Source organism: Hemiscyllium ocellatum, chromosome 13 (assembly GCF_020745735.1).
Source record: "Hemiscyllium ocellatum isolate sHemOce1 chromosome 13, sHemOce1.pat.X.cur, whole genome shotgun sequence".
Taxonomy (NCBI): Eukaryota; Metazoa; Chordata; class Chondrichthyes; order Orectolobiformes; family Hemiscylliidae; genus Hemiscyllium; species Hemiscyllium ocellatum.
The window spans coordinates 45,191,522-45,213,363 of record NC_083413.1 but is presented as its reverse complement, the minus strand read 5'-3'; the positions used below and the strand labels follow the sequence as shown (position 1 = coordinate 45,213,363).

Genomic DNA, 21,842 nt, shown 5'->3' with positions numbered 1-21,842 from the left:
GAGACTATGGGAGTTGTGTTACCTTCCAAGTTGCACAGCCAACTGCAGCAACTGTGGAGGATGGACAGCCAACTGTGGAGGCTACATCTCTTTCTCTCTCTCCTTTTCCTACTCACTTACAGCCTGTAATCTTTAAACTCCTTTTCAGCGGCCCCAAAATTGTCCTCAGTGATCTATCTAAAACATTGTAATGAATCCTTCTATTGCTGACAGAATTCAGTGTCACCACCTAGCACCGTTGGGACTGAGTGTGCTCAAAATGTTCTAAATTACAAATAGCTGGCTTCCCCAGTACAATTAAAGCTGAAAATGTGTTGCTGGTTAAAGCACAGCAGGTTAGGCAGCATCCAAGGAATAGGAAATTCGACGTTTCAGGCATAAGCCCTTCATCAGGAATTTTTTACCAGTACAATTAAATACAAGATATGGATTTCATCACAAAGTAAACATAGACCATTACAGTGCAGTACATGCCCTTCAGCCCTTGACATTGCACTGACCTGTGGAACCAATCTGAAGCCCATCTATCCTACACTATTTCATTTTAATCCATCAGGCAAACCTTATTTAGCAACTGCCTCTGTAAATTAGTGGTTGCAAGTCATCCTCTTTTGTAATGTGCCTTTGTAAAGAAGGGATGAAAAGGGGTGCAGTTGTTAACATAGTGGTTAATTCCAAGAAGTTCCGTGGTGCAGGATTCTTTGCTCTGTGGGCTGTTCACAGGGATGCATGTGGACATAAACAACAGCCATTGATAGAGGGCATTCAACTCAGTGAAAACTGCTCATTGTTCTGTCTGAAACCTGCTGGTCTTCCAGTCCAAAGAGCTGTGACTGACTGACTGCAGACAGCCACTTTCCAAGGTCTAGGACAACCTGCTGAGGTATGCTGTAAAATTCAGGGCTCCCACGGGAAAGGCCACCAGATAAGACCTTTCAGCCAATACAATCAGGGGCTGGAAACTGGATAAAGCCCCTAATCTATGTGGTTGGCATGTTCTAAATCTTATAAACTGTTAGCTGTAGTTGTAAATGTAATGAGTAACAGACCAGAAGAGACTGATTTCATTTGCATCATATATGATGTCAACTTTGACTAGTTATGAAGTTACTCTTCTATAAATTTTACAAGTATATTTTTGGGAATAAAAGTAATTGAATCCAAAATCTCAGCCACACATAATTGACTTAAGTGAAATGTGAACCATTTCTAGAAGATCCGACGTTTCCTGAAATCAGTGGTGCATTTTAAATAATTGTTCATGCCCTATTAGTAGTGTTGTCATATTCAGTGACTGAAAGTATTACAAAATATTGTAAAGGCTGGAAATTTGGAATGAAGGGAGAATATGAAACAGCTGCAGACTATTGGGAGTGTTTTGTAGAACACAGAACAGGACAGCACAGTACAGGCTCTTCAGCTCTTGAAGTTGTGCCTACTCCCAGATCAGAGTAGACCTTTCCCAGCTCATAAAATGGTATGGTATTAGTTAAGAAAATATGACGAGATTAGAAAAATGTGATTCTTGACATCAAGGAAAACTTTATGAATTTCCAAACAAGCTTTTAACATTAAAATGAGAATCTCAGCTGTGAGTGGTGAGGGACTTATTTGAAGGTATAAATATCTGATTATTTTTGCTCCATTAATATGGAAGTTGCTAGTTTTCAATAAATTGGAGGGAAATTAGATAGTGACAATTCCTGACATGAAAAATCTGGCTACCTGGGTCCTCCAGGCATTCATCTTCGCCAGCATCCACCAACATCTTGGGGATGCTCAATGGACTATGATCTCCAGCCCCCAGTCCACAGAGGTTGGCATTGGGCATGCACTAGTGTCACCACATCAAGACTCATCTCTTACTCATTTGAAATACAGATTAGCACTTCAATACTGCATTTTGTAATTTAAGATATAAAGCTGCTGCAAGGCTATTTTGCATAAAGGGACAGGCACACATCTTGTGTATTGGTGCATGTCTGAGCTCTTGTTTTCTTAGTGCTCACTGCCTTGTCTTTCCTTTTTGCGTATTGCAGCCTCATTCAGAACATACAGGCTGACAGTAGTTTTGTCTTGTTTTGCCTTTGAGCACAATTACAATGCCAGTAGCTTGCTATGTTTTCCAACGATGATCAGTAAAGAATGGGCGCATTACTGCATGGGCCTATGCCACATCAGGGTCATGTGCCAGCAGCTTACGCAGCAAGCATACTGAATGTGCTGTAGCTAAATAGCATCTGGAAGTCTAAGGGGAATAGACGTTAGTTAGGAAATCACCCAGTATATGTCCACAGATTTGACGTGTTCAGTTGGGATGATTGGGAGCCAGAGTTGGAGGGTCCATACTATTAGAGTTCAGGGTGTGGGCCACTGTTGTCTGGCAGTTCCAGTGCAACCGGCTGGGACTTAGTAGTGAGTCAGTCGGGGCTCTGCAATGAGACAAAAGAAGGAATCCAGTAGGATGAAAGTTGCTTGCAAAGCTACCAGTGCTAGAGCATGGGGGAGAAAGCTATTGATGTCTTGGTGAGTGAGTAGAATGCACAGAGGGCAGGAAGGATTGGGGAATGGGCTGAGTGAGACCCATTGAGGGAAGAAGCTACAACAACAGTGAGAGTGGTAGATTATGAGTCCTAGTGAAGAGGTAAGCTGAATTAGAGTAGGTATAAGGTGGCAGGGAGAAGATGGTAAATCTTACCCTTGCAGAATGCAGCAGATCATTTAAGTTTCTTCCTACAATGCTGACCATGTACCTGGGCGATGGCCACTGCTCTGACCTGGTTGGCAGCCTCGGGTGGCGTGGCCTCATTTGCTGATCCGTAGGAAAGCAGACAGTCCTCCTCTCCAACACGCTGTCCACCAGAACCTCCAGTTACCTGTCAGCAAATCGGTATGCCAAACCACCCTCTGTCAGCCATCTCCATGGCAATTCCTCTGAAACAACACTGTGTAAAGGGCTGTTCCTGGCAGGCAGTGTTTGAACTGGTGTACAGATGGGAGTTAAATATGGTGCTGGTGGCTGAAATCCTGGAAAGGCCCAACAATAGCGAGCAAATCCGGCACTGGTGAATGCACAATAGTGTAAATACACCACATAGAGATATGGTATCCACATGAAATGGACAGTGGAGAATTTTGTGAAATAACTCACCAGAACTCCTGGGGAGAAACCCTCCATGAAACTCCCCAAAATTGACTGTTAGCAGATTGTTGTAAAATTCAGCTCGTAATTAATGTTTCCAGTCAATCGCCATTCATTAGAACTGCATATTTCTCTCATTTTCTGTTTTATAATTGATAAAAACTGATTGAAAACTTAAATATGGCTGATAGAAGAGCTTCTTGAAAATGATATGTATAGGTAAAATCCTTATCAAAAATCCTGAACAAATCAGCTTTCTGAATTGTAAATGACTTCTTTGAGGCCTTTGGTAGTGGCAACTGGCTAATATCATTCGTCCAATGATGGTGTCTTTGAATGATATAAATGGTGGGGCCCTATTTTTGTGTGTGATTTTCTGGTGCCTTTTCAATTTGATGATGTAATAGATGCTTTGTAGTTTTAGTGGGACATGATAGATTTCATCATGAAAGTAAATTTCATCAGTCCCTGGCCGTTTTTGTAGAATAACAACCTGGAGAGAGCATTGGACTGGATCTTCACACATGCAAACAATGAGGATGAGAACGAGACAGCCTCGGATATTGATACACAGTCACAAATTGAAACAAATGCAGAAACTGAACCAGCAGGGCCCAGAATCAAGGATGGACCTGGAAGTAAGTCAACAGACCTGCATTTAACACATGCTGCCAGCTTGCAAAGATAAATTTGCTTCCCTGGCTTAATTTTGTTATTAAAAAAACATGAATTCAACGACAATATAGTTAATTACCAGCACAAGTATATATTATTTATTTACATAATGCTGATTTCCTACATTTGTTAAATATGTTTAGAGATATTAACATTTAAAGGGAAATCCAAATACCTTGGCTTGAACCTTCTAATTTGGTTTGGAGTCCCTCTTTTTGACTTGGGTCAAAATATCCCAGGATATTTTGGGCCTGACCTTTGCTATGGGATCCATCTTCACAGACAGTCCCGAAAGTCAGAATGGATCTTTGTAAAAGCTACATCCCCTTTTCACAATGTTGCTTTTCCAATTTAAAAAAAAACACTGATTTTAAATGTTCCAAAGTCTCTTTGACAGCTACTGAGAGATGGTAAGTGTGTAACAGTATGGAGCTGGGTGATAGGAAATGAGTAAAGGTTTATTGTGGCAGCTGGGTGTGTAAAGGTGTTGGGTGGCAAGTGGGTGAGGAGGTGCAAGTAATCGATGCAGATGACCGGTAACTGGGTGAGAGATGCAGGAGGCTGATAAATGAAAGGGTAGGTTGGATCAGGTATCGAGGGAAGTGGTGAGTTGCCTGGGGGCTTCATGAAGGGGCAGTCAGATATCAGAGGTGGGGGTTGATTTTAGTGTTCAGCTGATGTCAGTGTGTGTAGCTGGGTCCACTGGGGAGTTGTGGATGGGGTGGGGTCAGTGTTATAGTTAGCTAGAGGTTAGAATAGATTTTGATTCTTCTAACATTTTCTGGCTAACTATGTATACATGTCAGAAATCTCCTGCAAATCTCTGACGCTAACACAGAACGGAGACTTTTTTGATTAGTTTCAGACACTGGGTAGTTGTCACTGGAAGTTCCAGCTTCTTGGACAATTACTATATAGTTACTGTCTCAGCCTTTGAAACATCATGGTACACATCTTGCCTGAGTATATTTGCGTTCCAGCTATCTGGAGACTGAAGATATGGGCACCTGTTTTAACCAATAGAACTATTTCACAAAATTTCACATTTGTTATAAGACAAAGCAATTAATCTAAAAGTCAGCTTGCCGACAGTCCAGAGCAAGCCATGTTTCATGGAGATGGGTGAAGCTTAGGACATTCTTTGCGTCCAGCTGTTCTGGGTATTTGCTAAGAGAGTTAGTTACAGAGAGGACTTTGTATGGTTGGCAACTCATTAAGGGAAAGAGTTAAAGAAAAAGCACTAGTTTCATCATTGGCAGTGCAGATGAGGTTTAATCTCAGTTCCAGTTTTGTGAGGGACTGGAAGCCAGAAGATTTCCCACTTTAATGCTAGTGGACAGTCAGTCTCATAGTATCCGATGGCAAAAGAAAGCAGCCAACCATATTAGCTGGAAGATTTGGGAAAATAAAGGGACTGTAAGGGTAGTTTTACTTCTGAAAATAGCGAGAGCTGAGGAAAATATGAACCTTAAACTAGATACAGAGGAACCTCGATTATCTGAATATCAATTATACAAATATCAGATTATCCGAAGGAAATCTCAAGGTACCAATAGGAACATTACATCCAAGAGCTATTTCAACCGTGATCGTGTCTTTTATTTACAATGATTAAAACCGATCTCGGCTCACTGAAATGCTGCCGAGAACAGTCCTGGGACATCAATGGCACCGTCTCCAAATGACTGACCTCCATCTCTCTCCCCACACTTTCCCTGAAGTTCTACACAGGCGTGAACCCTAAACCCCACCCCACCCCCCCCCGCTTCCCCAAATATTCTCTCTAACACTGCTCTGTACAGGGCAAAGGTGGAACTTGTCAAAGAATTTTGTCTGCGTGTGTGTTTATGTGCGTGTGCGCTTTTCGGAGATTTACCCCACGAAGGCAGCAGCAGTCTTACTTTTGGTGTCCACTCTGGCTGCCCCGGTGGGGATAGGGTGGCTGACAGGGACAGGGGGACACGGGCCGGAGCGGCCGGCGGATGGGGGCAGACGGGGGTGGAGGTGGTGACGGGGGGTCACTGCTGGTGGGGGGGTGGGGTACTGCTGGCTGGAGTTGGGGAGGTGGTACTCTACAGGGTTAGGGTTGGGCAGGGGGCGGTGTTGGGGGCACGCGGTGGGTTGTGTTGGATGGGGTTAGGGAGTGGGTGGGAGGGTTTTGTGGGTGGGCAGAGGACAGTGTTTGACACAGTCATGGGGTGGGTGGGTGAGGGGGTGGCATTGATGGAGTTGGGGAGCGGTCAGTGGGCGGTATTGGACAGGGTTGGGAGGTGGATGGGGGGGTAGTGTTGGACGGGGTTGTGGGGCGAGCGGGGTTTTTTTTGGCAGGTGGGGGTCAGTATTGGACGGGTTTGGGGGGGGGTGGGCTGTGGCGGGGGGTGCAGGGCACGTGCGTGGTGTGCTGCAGCCTCCTGAACGGGGAGCAGACTTAATAGAAAACTCAGGGCCCCAGAAGAAAGGCATTGAATCGATTAACTGAATAATCAATTATCCGAATGAAATAGTTCCCGTCCATCTCGCTCGGATAATCGAGGTTCCCCTATATTCACAAAACATTAATTCCCATACATAACTAACAACACTTGAGAGTCTTAATCCAATTTGCCAAAGTCAAAGTATAAGTCAAGAAGATAATTGTAATTGTGAAAAAGCTGTTCAGCTTATTGTAATTTATGCATCCAGGAAAACCTTAAAGTTCTCCCATTATAGCACTGAATTGTTTCTTAAATGATACCAGGCATTGTTGCTTTTCCAATTGCATTGTGTTTCCATGTGTTGATTACCCTTTAATTGAAGAATTTTCAAATCTCAGTTATAAATTTTCCATTTACATAAGTCCTCTGTTTTTTGTATTAAACATTATAAAGTCATTCTTCAGATTTATTGTTTCAATTTTATTCACTATTTTCTTTGTGTAAGGACATATCTTATGTACATACATTCAAGGCCACATTTCTTGCCAAGCCAATTCTTAAATAACATTAAAAATTTAAGAAACATAAATCATGCAGTCAATTTGTATAGAGCTGCTAAATTACATAGGAACTGTTCAGTACTTTCATAATGCAAAGATGCGTTGCTGACTAAACCTCTTTATTTTCCAGAATGAGGGTTTTTATTGTAGGTCATTCTTTGTAGAATTTCAGAAATCCATGTATTTTTAACTAGTAGAAATTTTAATTGGCACCAGCAAAATATTTTTGACAAAGGTGTTCTCTGTATTTTATGCTGACATAATATAAAATGTGATTTAGTGATCCATGGTTTTACCTGCAGGATATGAGCTATTTGCCTTTATTAGCCATGTGGGACCATCTACAATGTCTGGTCATTATGTCTGCCATATTCGGAAGGAGGGAAGGTAAGCACTACTCTGGTTTTGAAAGGACCTATAATTCTATATTTAACAACAAATCAATTTTATATATAATTAATGTGGGTCCAATTGTTTCTGTTGATGAATCTGTAATAAGAATGTTTGAGTTACTGAAGCAATGTTTTATTTGTTCATTTGTTGAAAAACCATTGGAAAATGTTTTAGTTGGAAAATCATTGAAAAAATGTTTTGTTTGAGAAAGAAAATTGAAAGGTCCAACAAAGTGATATGGAGTTGTACACTGAACGCAGGAACACGCCTGAGCATCTTATACCATTTTAATTGTTTGCTGTGGTTCAAACATATGTAATTTCATGTTTTTGTTGCCTCTAGACTTTCTATTTCAGCACATTTCTGACACGTCCCACATGTTACCCTCCATCATCAAAAGCCTGTTTGCCATATCTAATTTGCACCAAGTCCTGTTCCCCAGTCACCCACTGCTTCATTCACCTCAGCACTCACTGACCCACATTGGCTCCCAGACAAGCAATATATTGATTTTAAATGTCTCTTTCTTGTTTCCAGACCTATCCATGGCTTCACCTTTCCCATTGCTGTAATCTCCTTCAGCCTCAAAATGCTCTGAGATATCTGCACTCCTAAACTCTTGTGCAAACCTAATTTTTTTTAAAAAATTGCTCAGCTGTTGGTTGCTGTGCCTCAGTTGTCTAAAGGCTCCAAGCTCTGGAATATTCTGTCTGCACCTCTCTGCCTAACTTTCCTCTTTTGCAACCCTTCTTAAAACCCACTTCTTGGGTATCTGATATCATAGAGAACCTCTATGCAGTTCAATACTTTAATAATAATGTTTTGAGAAGTGTTTGGATGTTCCATTGTGTCAAAGGCTCTATATGACTATAACTTCTCTTATTTTTGCATTTGTTAATTGCTTCTCCATTTCTTCCATTCAGGTGGGTAATCTACAATGACCATAAAGTCTGTGCTTCAGAGAAACCCCCTAAAGACCTGGGATACATTTACTTTTATCAGCGGATGCCCTACTAAACTTTAGACCTATGTATGAAAACCATGACCTTCTTTCCAAAAATCAAAACATTAAAAGCTGCCAAAGATTTGGGGAAACTGTGGATTCTGTTATTACTGCGCAACTATTTTATTTATAGAAAACACAATTATAATCCAATAATATGTTTGATATGAGAGGGAAAATTTTTATTGTTTAATATATTGACCTTTTTTGTTTTTATTTTAAAACTGCATTTGGAGAAACTGAAGAAGTTTATCAGAGGTGTGTGCAATCAGTTTGCTTTTAACTGACTTTAGCATTTTTTCAACATATCAAAACATCTTCATTATTTCTTCTATTGCTCTCTTTCCCTCTTATCTTACATCCTTTATGAATATGATTGTTCCATTTGTCTGTTTCTTGTTTGAATGGGCACTCCATAAAACATGGCTCTCTTATAGGATATGTTCATCTCGCTCAGAAAACCACAAAGTTTAGAGTTTTCCTTTCTAAATAAAAGTTCATAAAAGGGAAAGTTATTGTATTTAGCATTAACCAGGTATTTAGACATAGAGATGTGCCTTGCAGTTACTGGTGAATTTACAATTTTGGACAAATCCATGGATTAATTTTAAAGGTTACATTTACAAAGTTAGACATAGAGCACAAGACCTATATGACCATACAATCTGGAACTTTAAAATATGTTAAACAGTCAATTTTGGTGCAATATATATAAAATCTTCAACATGTCCATTCACCCAAGCTAAGTAAAAAGACTCATCAGAAGCTAAACTTTTAGAATTCCACTTTGTCATTCATTTTTCATCATTTTATTTCTTGTTGCACATATAATCAGATTGTTATTCTATTTAAAGGGGTGATTAGTTTCAGCAAACAATGTTTGGAAAGTTACTGGTCCACTGTGGTGGCTTTATTGACAGAGGCAGGAGCCAGATACAGTGGATGGGTGTTGGCCTGATATGCTCCTGTCTCTGTCTGTTCTCATCAGAGTTTGGGTGGAAACAGTAATGTCTATCTGCCAGAGGATAGTTGCTGTTCAGTTGGTGCAGGGATCTTGCTGGTAGTGGTTTGGTTCTGTGCTGGTGCCAAAGCCTGTGCAATACATGCTGGCAATTATGTAGTGAGCCCAAAAGTTGATTTTCAGTCTCCCCATCCTGCCACTGAAGATGAATGGATCAGTAGATTTTTTTTAGATTATGTTATATTAGATTAGATTCCCTACAGTGTGGAAACAGGCTCTTTGGCCCAACAAGTCCACACTGACCCTCCAAAGAGCAACCCACCCAGACCCAGCCCCAGGGAGAATGTGCAAACTCCACACAGACAGTTGCCCGAGGCAGGAATTGAACCTGGGTCCCTGGTGCTGTGAGGCAACATTGCTAACCACTGAGCCACCGTGCCACCCCCAGTTGGAAGTAAGCCAATTCAGTGGCAGACTATCCCATAGAGATGTATCCTCTCTGCAGGCTGTACAGACAGCTGTGGCATCTGTTTATTTTAAAACTTACAGATTCTTCAAAGGCTACCATAGCTGAACTGCCCTCGTACTCAACATCTTGCTGCACTGTGCCCATCACCGGCTACCAGCCTTCCAATCCATCAGGCCATCGGATTAGCCTGCAGCCTCAGCAATCCTTACTGGTGAATGTATCTAATTTAAAAGGCTATTCCCAGAAGGTCACATTGGTGGGCATGTTGCCGGCATATGTGGTATGTCACTGGAATATGTCTCACCCTGTAAGTGCTCTTAAAAGAGTGAAGATTTTACAAAGTGCTTCTATTTTAAACAGAATAATGGCTCATTTCAAACTTGTATTTCGATAAAGCTATGTCTCTCTGGAAAAACAAACTGTATTCTTCAAATGAAAATAACCTCCATTTGCCACGTGATTAGAGAAGCTATTTAAATGGCAAAGAATATATGTTCAAGAATTTTTAATTCACACCATGTAATACAGCCACACCTCACACCACCTCCCCTAATTACTGGAACAAAAAGACTAAGCTATTATCTGTTGTCAGATGAGACTAATGATGAAGTATACTGGTAAGACCTCTTGATGTGGTATCATTTTCTCCCCCCACTGTTGTGGAATAAATTGAGAACCCGGTAATAGAAAATGGGCTGGGGTTTGGTTTTACTGAAGTTCTATCTGATTTGTGCACCAAAGTAGCATCTAGGAATGGCAATGCATCTAATAATAAGGTTGTACTTTCATTCTAAATGATCTGTTCTACTGCAATATTATAGAATGTCACATTTCAATCATGCCATGTACTGATGGTTGCTATGTAAGGATTAGAAGTAAACATACAAATGGCAAGGACATAAGTAGATGCTATGAAGGCATTTTAATCATCCTTATTGACTTTCATGCTGTCAGTTAGGTTCTTTAGGAGCGCATGTCAATGCACTTGTTTATTTATCACTCGTTATGAGTGTTGTGAGATCACAGGGTTATAGATTAAATGATAATTTGTAGTTCTGCTTCTGACACCACTGAATCCTGAAATTTATTCTAGGTACCTTTTGTTGCAATTAATTACATGGTGTTTAAATGTGGGCAGTTAAATCATTGTCTAAGAATAGATGTAATAATCCTTCTGTGTTATTGCATAGCTCCCTAGTTATTGGCCTTGAGAACCTTGCACCAGATTGAATGAAAGAGCTGCATGATTTAAAAAAAAATTCATTCACAGAATGTGGCCATGCCAATATTTATTGACCACCCCTATTTGTCTAGAGGGCAATTAAGAATCATCCACATTGCTATGGGTCTGGAGTCGCATGAAGGCTAGCCCAGTTTCTTTCCCTAAAGGACAACAATGAGCCAGGATTTTCCTGACAGTCAACTCAGGTTTCATAGTCATAATTAGATTCTTAATTTCAGAGTTTGTTGAATTGAAATTCCACCGTCTGCAAAGTAGGATTTGAGCTCAGGTTCCTGGAACATTAAATGAGTTTCTGGATTAATATACTAGTAACAAGTACTACTAGGCCATCATCTCCCCAATTGAAAGCGTACCTAATATACTGATAAATGCAAAGGTGCCTGCATCCAGAGCAAAAACGAAAGCTTGTTAGCAAAGTGGACGGAATCTCATAACTAGTCAGTCTTGGTGCGTTATAGCGTAAAGGTGTGTTTACTGCATGAACTGTTTGATAGGATGGCATTAGATTCGAAAAGTGTGGAGCCAGAAAAAGTACAGCAGGTCAGGCAGCATCTGAGGGGCAGGAGAGGGCTTATGCCCAAAATGTTGATTCTCCTGCCCCTCAGATGATGTCTGACCTGCTGTGCCTTCTGCAGCACCACACTCTTCCACTCTGATTCTCTACCATCTTCAGTCCTCACTTTTTCCAGGATGGCATTAGATGTAAAGAGAAGCAAAAATGTGTCTTCTGAGAATAGTTCGTATATCTTACAAGGATTTTTATATTTCATTTTCCCACCATACTCGAGAGATATGAATGCTGGAGAACAGGGAACATTTAGAATATTAAGACTTTGCTTTCTTGCCTTTTAGATTTCATAAGATGTCCCTTGTGTTTTAAAGCACCTCTGCAACTGGTGGTGAAATAAATAACTGGTGTGTAGACTAGATTGGCTGACACCAGCTAAAATGATGGCTTTTGTAAATATATTGCCAATCTCACTGGAGTATGGACATTCAACAAAGTTATCTCAGAGAAAATAGTCTCTGCCCTTATTAGCTCATGTTTGCAACATTAATAGTATTCAAGACTTCTCACTTGTTGATTGGAGTGGTATACAGTGATTGTTGGTTTGTAGAAAAAAAGATAATGGCAGTTGTTTGAGATGTTGGAGGTTGTCCTTAAAATTATTTATGTCGAGACTAATGAATTGGTAATGCAAATCCCAACTTGTAATATGTTGCAATTCATAACTTTACAAAACACTATTTTTTCACTCACTGCAGTATCAGTAAAATTTGTTTTAAGTAATTTTTTTTACATTTCTATACTTTTTTCTATATGTTAAGTTCAAAATTTAAGGAACATTTAACATCTCTAAAGTGAACTATAAAGCAAAATACTCGACAATATTACTGTGAGGAACTTCAGTTGCTGACTTGCTCCCAATACTTTGACCAGCTTTGGTATACCATATTTTTGCTCAGATATTGTATTATTAAGGAAATGTTGTTTTGAAAGAAATTTATGAAGTTAGTCTATATCCATAGCACTATTTCAATGACTGAATTCTAAAACACAGAACTATTTTTCATACCTTTCACTAAATCAATCCATTAACTAAATAGAAATTATTTTAAAGTTGATTATATTGAACTAATTTTAATCTTTGGGGTGGCACGGTGGCTCAATAGTTAACACTGCTGCCTCACAGCACCAGGGCCCCAGGTTCGATTCCAGCCTCGGGCGACTGTGTGGAGTTTGCATATTCTCCCCATGTCTGCGTGGGTTTTCTCCGGGTACTCCGGTTTCCTCCCACAGTCCAAAGATATGCAGGTTAGGTGAATTGGCCATATTAAATTGCCCATAGTGTTAGGTGCATTAGTCAGAGGGGAAGTTGGTCGGTGTGGACTGGTTGGGCTGAAGGGCCTGTTTCCACACTCTAGGGAATCTAATCTAATCTCAAAGCCAAGTTCAATTTGGGCCACTGATGCAACAACACAAAATAAACTTAAAATATTTTCAGTGTATGACTTTGGTTTGGCTTTTTGTGACATGAGCTCTTGCTCAAGGTTAGATTGAGATTAGAGATAGTATTTTACAATAGATTTTTGCAGCTTGTTCAATTTATTAGGCAGTATTAACCAACTGAGAAGTCACTTTACATGCATTAGAATTTGTTGAGAGAATTATTTAAAAGTAAAAGTGTCTACATCGATTGTTGTCACAAATCAGAAATCTTATGAAGAGTAATTAGTGTGTCAGTATGTGGGTTATGTTGATACTAAGAATTTGGCATTTTAAGAAAATAATTAAGGCCATAATGAGATCAACTGTAATCTTATTGAATGATGGAGCAGGCTCAAAGGAATGAATGATTACTCCTACTCCCAATTCCTGTTCATAAAATTACACTTATTTCATGTGTCTGTATGACCACAATATAATTTCAATAATCTCTCAAACAGTAGATTTAGCTAATTAACAAAACTTTCATGGCATCATTTAATCAATTGATCATATGACTCTTAATTCCAGATTAATTTTGAACTTTAATATATCTTTCCCTTTAGCCACTTGGTTACCATAACTGGCATGGTGAAATGTAGGAAACTCACAGTAGAATCTATGAAGATGCAAATTACTGTTTTCAATAGGATTTAATAAGTTTTTGCAAGTTTGAAAACTCCAATCTTTGTGATTTTGAGTATTTCAAACACATTCAAAAGTGAACACTTTTTATGCATCAAAACAAACTTGATCCCCTTTATCCCTTTCCTGTTTCACCCTTTTTTCATCCATCATTCAATTTCATTTAGTTCATCTTTCCTGCTTCTCTACATCCCATGTATATTCCCTGTCCTTTCCATTTTGTTTCATCACTTATTACAGCCATCTTCTATCCTTTTATGCCCTAACTTGTACCTCATTTCCATCAGTTTGAATCTAAAGACTGCTGTCAGCCAGAAAGGAAGGGAGGCAATATTATGGGATGGACATGACCTGGAGGGGAATGGCCAGTGGCGAATGTAACTAGAATTCCTATTTCTTACTAGCAGGCTGGTTTTACACATTTGTGAGTGCCAATATTCAAATTTAATTAGTTTTGAAACATTTTCAGTGAATGTTGTGCCTTTGCCTTTCTATATTCTTTCTCTTATTTGTTGTAGCTGCCATTTTACTGCTTCGGTAAAAAATCAATTTATTCAGTTTGACTATATGTGAATACTGAAGCCATTGTCTCCTGTTTTCTCTGTTACACTCGCATCTATTTTTAATTTTGTATAAATGCAGCACTGGTGTTTTTCAGCGCTAAGTAACTATAGCATCATTGAGTTTTTTTTTAAAAGAGATAATCTATTTCCCATAATGGGGCAGAGTATCTCTGCATAGCTGTATCTCATCCTCAACTGCTGCTGTTTGCAGAAATTAGTGTCATTGGTGTTTATCATCAGTATTAACTGGAAATGTTGAAAAAGAATGGCACACAATTTTCATTGCTGCACAGTTGCAACTTGGAGTAATTAAATAAAATTTTGTTGAAATCTTGTATAGCTGAGTTTTCATTTAAATATATTATTGGCTGCATACAGGGAATCATAAAATATTCATCTTCTCTTATGGTTACAGAACAATATAAAAAGAGAGGCATTGCTATATACTGCACAAGGAAAAGTAGAATAGAATGATTGAAAAACTGAACAATGAAACAATATGTTCTCATCTCAAATCCTAGTAATGAGCATAAAGCACTTGAATGTGCAGTAGTTAAGTGTAGAATGCTGTTTTGAAATATTTTTAACTTAAAATTCAAAAAATACCCGTATGGTCATTTGCTCATTATAAGGGTCATTAACTTCTTTTCCTCATTTCCACTCAATCTTGGACCAATCAGCCCACTTGATTGACACTCCATTTACTATCTTAAGGATGCATTTCCTCTCCCGTGGGCACACAGTGATAGCAGTGTGTACCATGTAAAGATGAACTGCAACAACTCATCACAGCTCTGACCGCAATACCTTCCAAAACTGTGAGATCCAACACCTAGTAGGGCAAGGGCAACAGACACATGGGAACACCAGCACCTACAAGTCACCTCCATACCCACACCATCCTGACCTGAAACGATATTGCCATTCCTTCAATGTTGCAAGATAAAAGTCTTATAACTTGCTTCTCAATAGTGCTGTTCGTGCTCCTACACCCACATTCGTTTTGTATAAGTGGATATTTGGATTAAAATATAATAATGAACAAAGTTCTTCCTTGTCTGCCGTAGTCATGTGACCTTGAGGTAGATAAATTGCAGTTGGCCATCTTTGTTTCACTTTAGTAATGACTTTGTGTTATACACATTGCTATGTTGCATGTATAGTAATGGGATTTAGTATACAATGAGAGAAAAGAGACTGTGGGCTGAAGTAGGTATTTGGCATATGGTTGGAGTAGAGAAGGTGGGAGAGGAGGCAATTCCTAGGGTTCTGATGAACTTGAATGAATTCTTCTGTTATCCCAAAGAAGCATCAGTTGTTTCTTAGTGGGGAGCTTTAAGCCTAGTTTATGGAAATTTAATGGATCAGGGGCTGGGCTGCTACAGTCCTGGAGAATAAGTTGTGGTAGCAGAATCCAGGTGTGAATTCCAGGAAGGGAGTCTCTAACTTCTGCAAAATCAGGCAAGGGAACAAGGATGGCGAGTTCTGTTAACACTGCTGATGGAGGCATCAAGGCTTTGGGGAGATCTGGGGCAAGAGGCCATTGTGGGATGGATTAGACACCATGGTTGGCAAGTGGGAGCTGAATGTTTACTTAAAGTGTTGGAGGAGCATCTGGCTCTATATGCCAACAAGAAGTGCTATAGAAGACCTTCTTGAGACCAAGCTTCTGACTCCTTTTATTGCTGGTTCTTTGGAACAAAGGACTTACCATCACCCCTTCAAGGTTGTTGTGAGTCAGGTATGTGTTGGTTCAATGGTATGACTTATTAACTGATCCAGCTTATCTGTTTATTGGCAAGGATGCCCCACAGTGCACTCAGCTAATTGATCCTAGAAAGCAGACCACTACTTGGGAAATTCATGTGCTGGTTGTCAAGGTCACAACTCTGGGTTAAAATAGAAGTTATTAAACTATTTACACAATACAATTACTTATCTGAGCTCCAAAGTGTTTCTCGTTCACTTGCAAATCCAACGAAGGAAAGCCCAGGAAGTGGGCGGGATGATGTTGGGATCCCAATGTCCTCTTCAGGAGATTGAATATACTAAAGTTACTCTGATTTTGGCATTGCTCATGCTGAAATTCCTCCTTTGTTCCACACTACCTTTGGCTGCAAACTCTTCTGGTCTTGTATGTAGTTTTATCACTTTTGGAGAGATGTCCCTTTAAGAGCTCTGGGTAATCCAAGATGGAGGACAGGAAAAATTTCTGGCTGTAATAGCTGCTCCTTTTGAGGTATTTTAGGTGCTGGAGGTGATTTCCTCAAATTTCAGGAGCAACAATTACTGTTTTATATGCTGTCGCATTGTTTTGGAACTTTGGGAAAAAAAAGTCAAAACAACAGCAGTTCTAAAAAGGAGAAGAACAGACAAAGGAAGCACGTGGTGGCACAGTGGTTAGCACTGCTGCCTCACAACGCCAGAGACTCAGGTTCAATTCCTGCCTCAGGCGACTCTCTGTGTGGAGTTTGCACATTCTCCCCATGTCTGCGTGGGTTTCCTCCGGGTGCTACAGTTTCTTCCCATCATCCAAAGATGTGCAGGTCAGGTGAATTGGCTATGCTAATGCTAAATTGCCCGTAGTGTTAGGTGAAGGGGTAAATATAGGAGTATGGGTGGGTTGCAGGTCAGAGCGGACTTGTTTCCGCACTGTAATCTAAACATGGTGAGGACAGTGCAGGAGAGAGAAAAAAAAAACCTGCACAGTTACTGCCTTTGCTGTTTGAATTCATGTATCGCTGGACATTGGAATGTGTCTGGGAAAATGATCAAACAATAAAATTCATAACTAATCTTGGAGGAACCTGTTGGGCGAAGTTCACAGCACAGAATCAGATAAGTTAATCATTGTTTTAAGTGTGTCCAAAGAAAGGTTGCAATAGTGAGTGGGTTCTTTCTTGATCATATGTTTTTGGAGACATGTCTCTTGATTAAACTTAAAATACAAGCCATAACTATTAATTTTACCTGGGGCAGTGTTTTGTAGAGGAATAAGATGGTGTTATTTTCTGGGTCTGTAGATTGTGAAGGATCAAAATGGCCTTTAGTACAGTGATATGTACTTCTTGTCAGATGTGGGAGTTTAAAGAAAGGTTAAGGGTTACTGCGGATTATATCTGTATAAATTCTGTTGGATGCGAATCTTATAAGATTGAATGAATTGGTTGGAGAGACGGTTCGAAGCAATGAGGAATTTGCAACAGCAACAGTATGTGATGAATGGCAGTTATAGGAAGGGGGGAAAGTCTCGGATACAGTCACATAGATGAAAGGTAAGAGAAGTAGGCACCTAGTGCAGGAGTCTTTTGTGGCTATACCTGTTTCAAATAGATATGCTGGTTTGGAAAATGTAGGGGGTGATGGATTCTCAGGGGAACATAGCACGAACAGCCAAGTTTCTGGTATTGAGACTGGCTCGAATGCAACAAGGGGTACTTCGGCTTCCAAGAGACCAATTGTGTTAGGGGATTCTGTAGTCAGAGGTACAGACAGACGTTTCTGTGGCCAGCACTGAAAAAGCAGAATGGTGTGTTGTTTCCCTGGTGCCAGGATCAAGGATGTCTCGGAGAGGGTGCAGAATGTTCTCATGGGGGAGAAGGACCAGCAAGAGATCATTGTCCTCATTGGAACCAACGACATAGGAAGCGCAAAGGACGAGATTCTGAAGGGAGATTACAGGGAGTTAGGCAGAAATCTAAAAAGGAGGTCCTCGAGAGTAGTAATATCTGGATTACCCCCAGTGCTACGAGCTAGTGAGGGTAGAGGATAGAATAGATGAATGCATGGCTGAAGAGAAGGTGTATGGGAGAAGGATTCACATTTTTGGATCATTGGAATCTCTTTTGGGGTAGAATTAACCTGTATAAGAAGGACAGATTGCACCTAAATTGGAAGGGGACTAATATACTGGCAGGGAAATTTGCTAGAGCTGCTCGGGAGGATTTAAGCTAGTAAGATGTGGAGGGTGGGGGGATAGTGGGACCCAGGGAGATAGTGAGGAAAGAGATTAATCTGAGACTGGAACAGTTGAGAACAGAAGTGAGTCAAACTGTCAGGCCAGGCAGGGACAAGGTATGACTAATAAATTAGACTGCATTTATTTCAATGCAAGGGGCCTAACAGGGAAGGCAGATGAACTCAGGGCATGGTTAGGAACATGGGACTGGGATATCATAGCAATTACAGAAACATGGCTCAGAGATGGACAGGACTGGCAGCTTAATGTTCCAGGATACAAATGTTACAGCAAGGATAGAAAGGGAGGCAAGAGAGGAAGGGGGGAGGTAGGTGGGGGTGTGGAGTGACATTTTTGATAAGGGATAGCATTACAGCTGTGCTGAGGGAGGATATTCCAGGAAATACATCCAGGGAAATTATTTGGGTGGAACTGAGAAATAAGAAAGGGATGATCATCTTATTGGGATTGTATTATAGACCTCCCAATAGTCAGAGGGAAATTGAGAAACAAACTTGTAAGGAGATCTCAGCTATCTGCAAGAAAAATAGGGTGGGATTTTAACTTTCCAAACATAGACTGGGACTGCTATCGTGTTAAAGATTTAGATGGAGAGGAATTTGTTAAGTGTGTACAAGACAATTTTCGGATTCAGTATGTGGATGTACCTAGTAGAGAAGGTGCAAAGCTTGACCTACACACTGAAAATAAGGCAGGGTGGTGGAGGTGTCAGTGGGGGAGCACTTTGGGGCCAGTGACCATAATTCTATTAGATTTAACATAGTGATGGAAAAGGTAGACCAGATCTAAAAGTTGAAGTTCTAAATTGGAGAAAGGTCAATTTTGACGGTATTAGGCAAGAACTTTCAAAAGTTGATTTGAGACAGATGTTCGCAGGTAAAGGGACAGCTGGAAAATGGGAAGCCTTCAGAAATGAGATGACGAGAATCCAGAGAAAGTATATTTCTGTTAGGGTGAAAGGAAAGGCTGGCAGGTATAGGGAATGTTGGATGACTAAAGAAATTGAGGGTTTGGTTAAGACAGGATAGATCAAGTGAATAAAGAAGAGTATAAAGGAAGTAGGAGTATACTGAATAGGGCAAAAAGGGGACATGAGATAGCTTTGGCAAATAGAATTAAGGAGAATCCAAAGGGTTTTTACAAATACAATAAGGACAAAAGGGTAACTAGGGAGAAAATAGGGCCCCTCAAAGATCAGCAAGGCGGCCTTTATGTGGAGCCACAGAAAATGGGAGAGATACTAAATGAGTATTTTGCATCAATATTTACTGTGGAAAAGGATATGAAAGATATAGACTGTAGGGAAATAGATGGTGACATCTTGCAAAATGTCCAGATTACAGAGGAGGAAGTGCTGGCTATTTTGAAAGGGGTAAAGGTGGATAAATCCCCAGGACCTGATTAGATGAACCCTAAACTCTGTGGGAAGCTAGAGAAGTGATTGTTGGGCCTCTTGTTGAGACATTTGTATCATCGATAGTCACAGGTGAGGTGCCAGAAGACTGGAGGTTGACAAACGTGGTGCCACTGTTTAAGAAGGGTGGTAAAGACAAGCTAGAGAACTATAGACCAGTGAGCCTGACCTTGGTGGTGGGCAAGTTTTTGGAGGGAATCCTGACGGACAGGATGTACATGTATTTTGAAAGGCAGGGACTGATTAGGAATAGTCAACATGGCTTTGTGCATGGGAAAGTTTTTTAAAGAAGTAACAAAGAAGATTGATGAGGGCAGAGTGGTAGATGTGATATATATGGACTTCAGCAAGGCGTTTGACAAGGTTCCTCATGGGAGACTGATTAGCAAGGTTAGATCTCATGGAATACAGGGACGGCACGGTGGCACAGGGGTTAGCACTGCTGCCTCACAGCGCCTGAGACCCGGGTTCAATTCCCGACTCAGGCGACTGACTGTGTGGAGTTTGCACGTTCTCCCCGTGTTTGCGTGGGTTTCCTCCGGGTGCTCCGGTTTCCTCCCACAGTCCAAAGATGTGCGGGTCAGGTGAATTGGCCATGCTAAATTGCCCATAGTGTTAGGTAAGGGGTAAATGTAGGGGTATGGGTGGGTTGCGCTTCGGCGGGTCGGTGTGGACTTGTTGGGCTGAAGGGCCTGTTTCCACACTGTAAGTCTAATCTGAAAACTAGCCATTTGGATACAGAACTGGCTCAAATAAAGAAGACAGAGGGTGCTTGTGGAGGGTTGTTTTTCAGACTGGAGGCCTGTGACCAGTGGAGTGTCACAAGGATCGGTGCTGGGTCCTCTACTTTTTGTCATTTAGATAAATGATTTGGATGTGAGCATAAGAGGTACAGTTAGTACATTTGCAGATGACACCAAAATTGGAGGGGTTGTGGACAGCGAAGAGGATCACCTCAGATTACAACAGGATCTTGACCAGCTGGGCCAATGGGCTGAGAATTGGCAGATTGAGTTTAATTCATATAACCGCGAGATGCTGCATTTTGGGAAAGCAAATCTTAGCAGGACTTATACACTTAATGGTTAGGTCCTTGGAAGTGTTGCTGAACAAAGAGACCTTGGAGTACAGGTTCATAGCTCCTTGAAAGTGGAGTCGCAGGTAGATAGGATAGTGAAGAAGGTGTTTGGTATGCTTTCTTTATTGGTCAGAGTATTGAGTACAGGAGTTGGGAGGTCATGTTGCAGCTCTACAAGACATTGCTTCGGCCACTGTTGGAATATTGTGTGCAGTTCTGGTCTCCTTCCTATTGGATAGATGTTGTAAAACTTGAAAGGATTCAGAAAAGATATACAAAGATGTTGCCAGGGTTGGAGGATTTGAGCCATACTGAAAGGCTGAACAGGTTGGGGCTCTTTTACCTGGAGCATCAGAGGCTGAAGGGTGACCTTATAGAGGTTTACAAAATTATGAGTGGCATGGACAGGATCAATGGGCAAAGTCTTTTCCCAGGGGTTGGGGAGTTCAGAACTAGAGGGCATAGGTTTAGGGTGAGGAGGGAAAGATATAAGAGAGACCTAAGGAGCAACTTTTTCACACAGAGGGTGGAATGGGTATGGAATGAGCTGCCAGAGGAAGTGGTGGATGCTGGTACAATTGCAACATTTAAGAGGCATTTGGAAGGGTCTATGTATAGGAAGGGTTTGGAGGGATATGGGCTGGGAGCTGAGAGGTGGGACTAGATTGGGTTGGGATATCTGGTCGGCCTGGATGGGTTGGACCGAAGAGTCTGTTTCCATGCTGTACATCTCTATGATTCTATGACTCTAAGAGCTGAACATGCAGTTGAACCAAGTCCCTCGATATTGTTACATGACCACAGGCTCTCTGGAGTGCTGGACTCAGCTGTGTGAGGTGATTGATTGTTCTGTACTTCATATCTTAGTTTAGCTGTAAATGAATTCACCAGAATGTACCTCAGTTTTATTTGCATAACACAAGAACACTGATATATTGCACAACCAGGGTTTGTTTGCTTTTTAAAAAAAGACAAAGAACAAACCAGCCTTAAAACTTGAAGGTTAAGGGGATCAGCAGCAAACAAAATAAAACAATAAAATAAGATTGTTTTGTGAACGATATCTCCAAGTTGATCAGGTTTGTGCAGGCAGCCAGCTGATTCAAATCCCCCTGTATGTAAAGATTATTTCAGATTCAAATGGTCTAAGTCCAAGATTTACAACAGTTGTACCCAAACATTTTGATGCAATGGGAAGTTCCAAAGCTGATGCCATATTGCATCTCAGGTGATGCAATTCTATCAATCAGCCCCTTTCATTCCTGATGAAGGGCTTTTGACTGAAACAATTTTCCTGTTCTTCTGATGCTGCCTGG

At 40.8% G+C, this 21,842-nt stretch overlaps 1 protein-coding gene across 1 annotated transcript in view; it reads left to right on the top strand.

The window, feature by feature from the left end:
* Window positions 1-8,383, top strand: part of usp13 (ubiquitin specific peptidase 13) — a 106,059-nt gene extending 97,676 nt beyond the window's left edge. The window contains exons 19-21 of the mRNA XM_060834133.1: window positions 3,627-3,780; window positions 7,094-7,178; window positions 8,108-8,383. Of these exons, the coding sequence (XP_060690116.1) occupies window positions 3,627-3,780; window positions 7,094-7,178; window positions 8,108-8,201 (333 nt within the window). The 3' untranslated portion in view covers window positions 8,202-8,383. The remainder of the gene's footprint in view (window positions 1-3,626; window positions 3,781-7,093; window positions 7,179-8,107) is intronic.
* Window positions 8,384-21,842: the final 13,459 nt, after the last annotated feature.